Source organism: Candoia aspera, chromosome 3 (genome assembly GCF_035149785.1).
Source record: "Candoia aspera isolate rCanAsp1 chromosome 3, rCanAsp1.hap2, whole genome shotgun sequence".
Lineage (NCBI taxonomy): Eukaryota > Metazoa > Chordata > Lepidosauria > Squamata > Boidae > Candoia > Candoia aspera.
In genome coordinates, this window is record NC_086155.1 from 113,270,260 (window position 1) to 113,281,749 (window position 11,490).

At 38.5% G+C, this 11,490-nt stretch overlaps 2 protein-coding genes across 2 annotated transcripts in view; both read right to left on the reverse strand.

The window, feature by feature from the left end:
* LOC134494666 (protocadherin Fat 4-like) overlaps positions 1 to 4,759 on the reverse strand; it is a 29,967-nt gene extending 25,208 nt beyond the window's left edge. Inside the window, exon 1 of the mRNA XM_063299913.1 lies at positions 2,200 to 4,759. Coding sequence (XP_063155983.1) covers positions 2,200 to 4,617 — 2,418 coding nt within the window. The 5' untranslated portion in view covers positions 4,618 to 4,759. The remainder of the gene's footprint in view (positions 1 to 2,199) is intronic.
* A 1,736-nt stretch (positions 4,760 to 6,495) lies between these two features.
* On the reverse strand, positions 6,496 to 9,107 carry LOC134494931 (protocadherin beta-16-like). Its single transcript, XM_063300182.1, has one exon. The coding sequence runs from the start codon at positions 8,963 to 8,965 to the stop codon at positions 6,497 to 6,499; it is 2,469 nt and encodes an 822-aa protein (XP_063156252.1). The 5' UTR covers positions 8,966 to 9,107; the 3' UTR covers position 6,496.
* Between the last annotated feature and the right edge of the window lie 2,383 nt (positions 9,108 to 11,490).

Below are 11,490 nucleotides of genomic sequence, written 5' to 3' on the forward strand. Positions count from 1 at the left end.
TAGTGGTTACGGCATCAGGATAGAAACTGGGAGACCAGGAGTTCTAGTCCCACCTTAGGCATGAAACCAGCTGGGTGACCTTAGCCAGTCACTCTCTCTCAGCTCCAGGAAGCAGGCAATGGCAAACCACTTCTGAAAAACCTTGCCAAGAAAACTGCAGGGAGTAGTCCTGGCAGTCACCAAGAATCAGGCACAATTGAACAGAAAAAAAAACTTAAACAAGTTTTGATTTTTCAGAATAGACCTTAGCTGCCTGAAAGAAGACTGTGATGCTATCATTTCTGATTGACTCTGTTGCTGAAATTAAACCAACTTCAAAATTATATCAGAAATTTAGAAATATCCTTAAAGTAAAAAAAAAAATACTGATATTTATAGCTTATGGAACAAAGAGTTGGAAAACTTGATAATGGGGCTTTAGTGTCTTAAAAGTCTTTTAAAATATTAAGGTTGCTTCTTTGGACTTGAAATTCACCAGTCAAAAAGTTTCTTCTGAGTGTATTGGATTCCTGAAAGAGAGCATCAGAAAGTATGGACTATAGATTTTGTCTGCAGGTGATGTAAGAAATTCGAAGGTACATTAACTCATATGATTTGGTCATGTCTGATTTTGGTTGCCTTTTGGAAGAATATTGTAATATATATAATGTAGGAGGAGAGCTGTGTAAGCCTATGGTGGTAAAAAATCAGGAGTCTGGTAGCACCTTTTCCAACTAACAGATTTTAGCTTTTTAATAAAATGTATTAGTCGGAACGGATGATACCAGTCTCCTTCTAATTTCCTGTAACAATTGTAAGTAGATGTCTGGACAAATGTTTTCAAGTTAGAGATATCAATTTTACCTTTAATTATATTCCAAAATTTCAGAATCTGACTGGGTTTTTTTAGGAGTATTGGTTATATAAGACATGGGGAATAGCCAAGAGACTTATGCTGAGAGATTGGAAAAGTACTATTACCCTGGATATCAAAGACAGGAATCAAGAATTGCATAATTTATCTATTTTTGAAAAGGCTATTTTTTCTACTATTAAAAAAAATGACACAATATGATTCCCTTTGGCATAAGTTTCATAATATTTTACAAGAATATACAATTTTTATGCACAAGTTGATACGCATATGCCTTCAAGTCAGTTTTTGACTCCTGGAGACTGCCTGAACTAGTCCCTGCAGTATTCCTGGGAGAGTTTTTCAGAAGTGGCTTGCCATTGCCTCCTTCCTAATGCTGAGAGACAGTGACTAGTCCAAGGTCACCCAGCTGGCTTTGTGCCTAAGGTGGGACTAGAACTCACTGTCACCTTTCTAGCCTCGTGCCTTAACGGTTTAACCACTACACCAAACTGGCTCTCACTTAGGTGATTTATATTAACTTATTATGGAAATTGTTTGATTTTCTATTTTTCCCCTTTTACTTCATCTTGGTATTACAATTTCATAATTAATTAATTAATTTGTTGGGTATTCTTGTTTTTCTTTTGATTTGTTTTTGTATACCTTTTTCTGTATTCCTCTTTTAAAAATTGCAGTAAAATTATAATACTAATTTTAAAAGGATAAAGCCCCTCAAAATGTGCTTCCTTCTGATATTTTCCTTTGGGATTTAATGGAAATGTGGAAAACCAGGCAAATCACTGGAGAAATGACAATAAAATGAAAGACATGACATTTGACATCTCTTGGAAGCTGTTTATCAAAAAGTACTGAAAGATCACATCGGACCCTTATTCTCAAGGACGAGAATAAACTTACTGTCTTTTGAAAAAATGTCTAAAACCAATGCCCTTTCATTTAAATGATGAGAAATTGGAGAAGAAAATGCAGGAGGATTTATTTGCTGGATGTTAGTTGAAAACATAAATAAAATTTGCAAACAGCAATAGTCAAGGCTGAAGTAGAGTTATAATATTTTTATAACAGCAACTTTATAAGCAAATGTTTGGCTGACAGCAATAAAGCTTAGAAATCTATTGTTTATGGAATTTTGGAGGGTATCAAGATGGCTGAAAACTGCCTTTTACAATAGTGGGGAACTTACAATTGTAATAAATGTGTTAGTCCTTGGGGACTAGTGGAAAAAAACTATTTCTAATTTAACATGTTGTACAAACCATAGACTAGAGTATCCATAGGACACAGGGAGAAGTTCCATGAAAAACTGTAAAAAAATATACAAGTAACATTTAAAGTTAACTCACCTGTTCATTTAACTGCTTATCTGCACCCTGCTTAGGGATATCTCTGGAGCAAGAAGAAGTCTTATAGATCCCTGGGACGTTAACATCTCCCACCGAAAACACAGGAATAAAGGGCCTGAGAAATCGGAACTCACTACTTAAGGATCCACCAGTCAAACAAACATCATAACGGTAAGCCCTGGAAAGTGACCCATTCTGTGAATCAGCATAGTTCTCTGGGGTATCAGCACCGGCAGGTGGGAAGTGAGGAGGCGCAGCACTGAAGTTGCTTTGGGGATCCTTCTTGAGGACTTTGACCACAATGAACACAACAATACAGAACAGGAACACAAAGGAGACTGCAGCCAAGCAGATCACCAAATACGTGGTCAAAGTTTTATCTCCTTCCGGTTCTTGCACACTGACATCCACCCTCCTCAGGAAGGGATCCCAAAAGCCATCCACAAGAAGAACGTTAAGCGATGCAGTGCTGGTCTGGGGAGGAAGACCATTGTCCCTGACCAGTATCACTAGCCTCTGTTTGTTTGTGTCTCGCTCGTTCAGGGCTCTCCTGGCTTTCACTTCTCCATTCTGTGCTCCTATGCTGAAAAGGGCTGGGTCCGTGGCCTTCAGCAATTCATAGGAAAGCCAAGCGTTTTGACCAGAATCTCCATCCACTGCAACCACCTTGGTGACCAGATAGCCGGCCTCGGCCGACTTGGGAACCAGCTCATTGCATGGGGACGTGCTGTTCTGGAGGGGATACAGGAAGAAGGGAGCGTTGTCGTTTTCATCTATGACAATGATTCGGACAATCACCTCTGAGCTCAGGGAAGGAGAACCACCATCAGTCGCCCTCACAGTAACTCTGAAGTCTCTTATCTGCTCATAGTCCAGGGATCGGAGGGCATACACGTTTCCAGTTTCAGAGTTGACCGAGATGGAAGAGGGCACTAGGACATCACCCTTCTCAGGCAAAAGAGAGTAAGTCACTTTAGCATTCAGCTTTGTGTCCAGATCCACAGCATGGACTGAGCCAATGAGCAAGCCTGGGATATTATTCTCCCGGATCTGCATGTCATATAAAGACTTTCCAAAAAGCGGAGGGTTGTCATTGACATCAGAGATCTGAATATTAATCATTCTTGTTGAAGTGAGCCTAGGAGAGCCCCAGTCAATGGCTGTGATGGTGATGTTGTACTCAGCAAGGGTCTCCCTGTCTAGGGGACTTTGGAGCACAAGCTGATAAAAGTTGTTTGTGGTGGCTTTCAGCACAAAAGGAAGGTTCATCTCCACAGAGCAGACTGTTTTGCTGTTGTCTCCAGAGTCTTGGTCTCTAACACTGAAGAGGGCCACCACCTTCTCCAAAGGGGAATCCTCTTTTAAGATGCTGGTCAGAGATATGATGGACACCTCTGGGGGGTTGTCATTCACATCTTCAATCTCTATCAGTATCTTGGTGCGCCCTGAAAGTCCCCCTCCATCTGTTGCTCTGATGTTCATGCTATAACGTTTTTCTTTTTCATAATCTATCTGTCCCCAAATGGTGATTTCTCCAGTCCTTTCATTTAAAAGGAACAAATCGTTTATTCTTTCAGGAACTCGATGGAATGAGTAGAGGATCTGCGCATTTGAACCAAAATCAAGATCTGTAGCTTCTACTTTAGCCACCTCAGTGCCCTTAGGAAGGTTTTCCTTTATTCTTACCTTATATTCAGATTGAAGAAATTGAGGGGAGTTATCATTATTGTCCAGAACATCAATGTTAATTTGAACAGTGCCTGTTTTTTGTGGCACCCCACCATCAACAGCTGTTAGAGTAAGATTAAGGTGTGGCATCTTTTCTCTGTCTAGTGGTCTCTTCAGAACAAGATCCACATTGTTAATTCCGTCTTTGTTTCTTTGCACATCCAGCCAAAAATATTCATTGGAGCTGAGTGTATAGTTTTGGATGCTGTTTTCTCCCAGGTCCTCATCATGTGCAGATTCCAAGGGGAATGCCATACTTGCAGGAACATTCTCAGGAATTTCTATCTCAAATTCATTTTTAGAGAATTTGGGAGCATTGTCATTTATGTCTTCTATCTGTATTTCAATATTGTATGATTCCAGTGGGTTGTCAAGCACAATTTGAGAGGTAAGTATGCAAGAGTCTGTCTGGCTACACAGAACATCTCGGTCTATTTTATCATTTATCAATATATCCCCAGTATGAATATCAAGGGAGAAATGCTGTTTTGTGCTTTCAGGAGCGAGATGGGCTCTGCGATCAAAGAATTCCTGTATTCCCAATTTCAAGTCCTTCAGCACGTTAGCCACTTTAGAACCACTTTTGGTTTCTTCAGGCATAGAATAGTAGATTGAAATACATAATGAGCCAGGAAGACAAAGCAACAAGAAAAGATACATACCTTGTTTTCTCCTAATGCATTGTTCCATGCTTCAGGACTCTCCTTAATTCTTGAACAAATATAAATCTCCTTACTTTCATCCAGTGATTATCTCTGACAAAGAAATAATTTCCTTCTGCTTTGCCTCACAGATTCTATCTTTTCGTTGCTTAAAATCTAGTTGTCTTCTCCTTGCAGAACCCGGTCAAAGCTTTTTGTACCTTTCTTCTCATACCAAAATTCCGGGTTCCCAGTAATGCGTTTGCCTATTCCGCCATCATGTGGCTGTCTGAGGAATCAGCCACTAGGACTGCATATTCTCTAAAGAGTCTGTTCTAAATTAAAGGCAATAAATCATAATTTTGAAGGCTCTCTAGCTACTCAAAATTTGAAGATTCCACAAGAAATATGCTTCTTGAAGTTGGTGAGATTCCTCTTACCTCATCCCCATACAATAATAATAGGGTTCAACAAAACATTCAGAGAGGGATACAAATCTACTCTAACATTGCAATATAATTTTCCCTGAGGATGCCCAGGAATAAATAGATTAAACTATATCAGTACAAAACAATAAGAGGAAAGGATCTTTGTTAATTATGCCCATTTAGATTTTCTTAATTTCAGCCACAGAAAAACATGAATAAAGTCCACAATATATGTAACTCTAGGGATTTCCTTATTTTGAAATTATTAGACTTTTAATTTTAAAAATATATGAACATGATTAAAATAGTATTAGATCTGGCTTTATTTTCCTCTCCATGACCATAAACATATTAGTGCCAACTGGGTTTGTTAGCTTCAACTTGGTTGTAGAAAGATTCATGGGAAACACAGATTTGAGATCTTGCCCCCAGTAGAAATGGGCAGATTCCTAGCCACAAGGAAAGTCCTGTTGCCCATAGATGTCACCTCAAGAATAATGCAGGGTTCTTGGATGTGTGGAAGTCAACAATGGTGTATTAAGATGCATGAACATTTCTCTCATACCTTTTCCTCTAAAATGTTAATCCTGAATTAAGGAACATCTGCAAAGGCTGACACCATTTGAATGATGTCACTGAGAAACAAAGAAGGATCAATGAGGTTATACAAGGCTTTTTTATCAGCACAGACCCAAAGCCAGTATCAAGATGGAAGATTTTGTTTAAAGCTGGAGATTATGGCAAAGTGCTCCTTCAAAGTCCTTCTGTGAAGTGATGAGGGACTCTAGTTTAATCACTGGAACTTCATTTTGCTAGGCAAAAAACATTTGTGAATTTGTTTGGCCAATATATGCAGATTAAACTCACCTCAGCTCTTTGTACAAGATGTATCAAGATGTTCATGAGATCAGCACCCTAAATGCCCCTATAGTAAATGCCCCTATTTTTTTCAAGTTAAATATCGTAGTATGGTAACAACTTTTGGAGGCAATCCGGGAGGCAGCTTTGTGGTAGAAATTAATTGGAACACCCTTCTTCCCAATTTCAAATCCCACAACATACTGACAGCCAGAGATCTTTTTATCTACTTTAACCAGAAAATAATGTGAAATGGAATATCATCATGACCATCAATGCATAAGTGAGGAAGAGAACACAGAAGGGGTTCTTTCTGAAATGAAAGGTTCTTTATTCAAAGCCTCTCAGCTGCACTTATTTCAGCCTTTCTAAGACTCAAATGAAATTGCTCTATCTTAAATAGCAGAGACAATTTTGACTTCCTCAAATGATGGACAGGAATGAAGATTGCAAAAGAGGAATAGAGAGAAACAGGGAGAAAAGAAAAACAAAACAAAGAAGAAAGCAAAATAAAACAAAGGGAGTACTTCAGAAACATATACAGAACAATGCAATATACTCATGGATGGAACTTTTTTAGAATTAATCATAGAAAAACTGCTCCATATGGTGGGCAACAGGGTATACTTAAATAATCCAATATTAGAAATTTAAACTGTAAAACTGTTGGAAAAGTTTTAATACTATTCTCACCTGGGACATCAGTTCACCTTCCTTGACATGAGCTTTGGTTTCATGAGAACCTGTTGAATTCCTTGGATTCACTTGGGTGTAAGTAGGATCCATTGAAAAAACAGGAAACAGAGGCCTGAGAAATCTGAACTCACTATTCAAGGACCCACCAGCTAAACACACCTCATAATTGTAGGCCTGACAATATGTGTCAGAACTAGGATCTCCACAGTTCTCTTGCAAATTCTGTCCCGCAGGGAAATTAGATGCAGAGGTTCCTATTAATTTCTGTCGTTTCTGAAACTTGGTTGCAATAAACACCATGACAGAAAGGAGGAAAATGGATGAGATGACGACCAAGCAGATAATCAAATACATTGTCAGGGTATCATCTCCCTCCTGTGGGACTTCACCCTTAGGATTATCCATAATTTTCATGTAAGGATCTGAGAAGCCATCCACTAGAAGAATTCTCAGTGTGGCAGAGACAGACTGAGGAGGACGGCCATTATCTCTAACTGCCACAACAAGAGTGTGTTTGAAACTATCGCGGTTGGTCACCGGCCTCGTGGTCTTCACTTCCCCGTTCTGAGTCCCCACAGTGAAGAGACTTGGATCTGTGGCCTTCAGCAACTGATAGGAAAGCCAAGAATTCTGCCCCGAATCTCTGTCCACTGCCACCACTTTGGTGACCAGGTAGCCTGTCTCTGCTGCCCTGGGAACCAGATCACTTGATGGAGAAGTGCTGTTCTGAAGTGGGCAGAGGATGAAGGGGGCATTGTCATTTTCATCTGTGATAAGAACTCGGACCATTGTTTGTGAGCTCAGTGGAGGAGAGCCTTTATCTACAGCCCTCACCGTCACCTGGAAGTCTTGTATGTCCTCATAATCTATAGATCGAACAGCATACAAGTTCCCAGTTTCAGAGTTGATGGAGATGTAAGATGATACAGGCCCTTCCCTGATCTTTCCAAGGAAAAGCAAGTAAGTCACTTGGGCGTTCTGCTCTGCATCCAGATCAACTGCATGGACTGACCCAATGAGCAGACCTGGAATGTTATTTTCTCGTAAGTGGAAATCATAGAAAGATCTTTCAAATACCGGAGGGTTGTCATTAACATCTGAAATTTGAATGTGAACAATTCTCATTGAAGTAAGTCTGGGAGAGCCTTGGTCAGTGGCCGTAATGGTAATGTTATATTCTGACACTTGTTCTCTGTCCAATGGCCAGTGGGTCACAAGCTGGTAATAATTGTTCTCAGTGGGTTTTAGCATAAAGGGTAGGTTTGAATCAATGTCACAAGTAGTTCTGCCATTGTCCCCAGCGTCCTGGTCTGTGACACTGAAGACGGCCACTACTGTTTCTGGGGGAGAGTCTTCTGGTAAAAGGTTGGTCACAGATGATATGATCACTTCCGGGGCATTGTCATTCTCATCCTCAATATTCACAAGGACCTTACAATAAGCAGAGAGTCTTCCTCCATCTGTGGCTTTGATGTTCAGTTCATAATTACTGTTTTCTTCATAATCAATTTTCCCTACAAGAGTAATTTCTCCAGTATTTCTGTTTAGTTTAAATGATCTTAGTGGTCCTTCTGGCGTTTGGCTGAAAGAATATGTAATATGAGCATTGGATCCAATGTCTCTGTCACTGGCTTCCACTTTAGCGACAAGAGTATCCAACTGTTCGTTTTCCCTTAATTTCACTTGGTAAACTGTTTGTTGAAAATGAGGATAGTTATCATTGATGTCTAGAACATCAATAACTATTTGCGTTGTGCCAGTTCTGACTGGAAAGCCTCCATCTACAGCTGACACCATTAAAATCAGCTGTGAAACGTTTTCACGATCTAATGGTTTCTCCAGTACCAATTCTGCATATTTACTACCATCACTGTTGTTTTGTATGTCTAGCCTAAAATATTCATTAGGACTAAGTATGTAGTTCTGAACAGAATTTTCTCCTTTGTCTGAATCTTCAGCTTTTTCCAAGGGCAAACGGGTGTTGGTAGAAACCAGCTCAGGTAATTCAAAAAAGAATTCTGTTTTGGAGAATTTGGGTGAGTTATCATTCACATCTTCTATTTCAACGTCAATTCTGTATAGCTGCAATGGATTTTCCAGCACAATTTCAGAGAGTAGAACACAAGGGTCATTCTGACCACACAGAGCCTCCCGATCAATGTTATTCTTTACTGTCACATCCCCAGTATTAGGATCCAGATGAAAATACTGTTTGGGATCCTTAGATCTCAGCTGGGCTTTTCGAGTAGAAAGCTCCTTAACATCCACTTTCAAATCTTTTAATACGTTAGCTATCAAGAATCCAGTTTTCGTTTCCTCAGGTACTGAATACATAATGGATTCATACATTGCTGCATACATGCAGAGATAAAGAAAAAACATTAAAACTTGCCTGCCCTTGAGATAAATATCCATTGTCTCAGGCTCACCCCAAAGCAGGTGGTTGAAACAGAAGATTTCTAGGTTGTCCTTTTGTCTGTTTTGTCTGTCCAGTTCTTATTTTTTAAAATAGGGTTTTCCTCCTCTCATCTGTGTAGATTTTTGGAACCAAGTTCTGCTCTCTGTTTGTTGCTGTTGTCTTATGCCATTCCTTTTGCCATCTGGCTGCAGTTCCTTGAGAGGGCAGGTACTCCCTAATCTTATATTCTGCATTGTATGATAGCACCACCTTGTGCTTGAGTTGGGTACAACTTCCATAAATACTGATCTACACAGAAGCACTTTTTGTCATAAAAGTTTTTATGATTTACATGTTACAATATTTAAATTGCAACAATTAAGTATTAATTGTATTAGTATTAATACAATTAATATTAATATTATAATAATATGTATTAATATAATTAATTATATTTCTCAATTTAACTCATTTAATATACAAACTCACCAACATGATAACCAATGTGGCCTCCAGAAAGGAACCAAATAAGTTGTTTAAATATAAGAAACTTCATAGCATTAACTCAATATATATTCAATTATATATGTCCCATCTTTCAACTATATTTGTCAGGCTGGGATATTCAATTCAGTTAATGCATAAAACCATCATCAACACCAAAGGGGTTTGTTTTTGTTTTTGTTTTTGGTTAAGCATGGGAGGTACTGAAAGGTGTACCACCTTGGGCATTGAAGACTATAGGTGAGGTTGCCAGCTGCCACGTTTCATGTGATGAAGTAGGAATATTATCAAATATTGATAATATCTTCTAAATCTCTTCAAAAGGAGCTTTAATATAATCCATTGTCAGTGCCCACGAAGTTCCTAGTTTCCACTCCTGGGGGAAAAATGTAGCAACTAAGTAGTGATATTGCAACTCCTGCCTGTGCAGTCAGGCAGGAAGATCACAGCAGCTGTCATTACTACTGAACCAATGAGAACCCCCAAACTCCTTCAAAGGAAGTGTAAACTCATCCAAAACAGGTGGAAGATTATCCAGAAGGGAAGAAATGAATACTAAAGAAGTCATTTTTCCATTATTACTATTTCTGAGAATGTTGCATTTTAGTTAGGGGGGAAATGCTGCCAATCTTTACTGTTTTTTTTCAAGCCCTACAAGCATTAAGTAGGACAGACAAATATAACAAAATGTATTTTGCAGAGCTCCTTTTCAGAAAGACATGTCATTTCCAAAATGCTCTGTTCCCCTGCTTCCTGTTTTCTTACCCCTCCTACCCTTTACAAAACCAGCCAGAATTCCATGCCCAGAGTTTCATTAGGCTGTTTTTAGGCTTTAAGATATTTTTCATAATTTGTAAAACCTTGCAGCTGAATGGTACCAATTTTTGGCTACATAAATATTGAAACATGGAGAAATAAAGTACTGGTAATATATATGCTGATAATTTGCTGTTGATGAGAAGACACATAGGTACATGTACTGGGAAACCAGGGACATTCTAGTGGTGCTGATTTCATATCTGTATCTGTCTTATCACTAAGTTAAATTGCTAGGTGTTTAGTGATAGTGATCAATAATTTAATACACTTCTCTCACATCAGTTTCCAACAAAATTTCTAGGTAACAAATCCTCATAAAATGAAAAGTTTAGTGATGATACAGTTGGCTGCTGACAAGAGAAGCATGCAACAAACTTGTTATTACGTCAGAGTTAATCCTGGAAGTTGGATTTCGGCTATGAGAAAGCAGGATCAGAGAGGTAGAGGAATCCAGTTAGGTCATCAAATTCAGTTTCAGGCTCCATGTAGGAACCCAAAATAAAGTTTCCCCAAAGCATGTGTATTTAGCTTCCACTTTAATACATCCATCACATCTTTAGGTAACTGATTCCAATGTCAAACTGCTCTTTACTATCCTATCCTATCCTATAAATTTTCTATACTAATACTAAGCTATATTATCTATACTAATACTACTATATAATCTATACTAATACTATACTAATTTTCTAACATTCAGTCAGAATAATTCTTCCTTTAACTTAAATCCATTATTCCAGAACTTGCATGATGAGGTGATATGGAAGACGTTTTGACTTCCTTCTGTGTGACATCTTTTCAGGTACAGAGCGCTAACTACATCTCCCTCAATAATCTCTGAGGTTAAACATGCTCGGCTCTTTCAACTGCTTCTTAACTTCTAGTCCTCTGATCATCCTTGTTGTTCTTCTCTAAGCCTAGTTCAGTTTGTCCAAATATTTCGTAAAAGTGTGATGCCTAGAACCGGATGCAGTATGCAAAGTGGTTTGAAAAGTATATTTCTGTTCATGCAGCCTAAAATTGCATTTGCTTTTTTTGCATTCACAACCCATGCTGATTTGTATTTAGTTTGTAATTAACTACTGTTCCAAGATTTTTTTTTAATAAGTACTATTGCCAAACCAGGATTTTTCCCATTTTACACTAATGCATTTTAAGTGAATCTTTGCATCTGACTCTGTTAAATTTGATTCTGTTATTTTCAGACCATTTTCCTTAT

Coding starts and splice junctions, on each gene's coding strand:
- LOC134494931 (XM_063300182.1), bottom strand. CDS start 8,965: ATGGATATTTATCTCAAGGGCAGGCAAGTTTTAATGTTTTTTCTTTAT.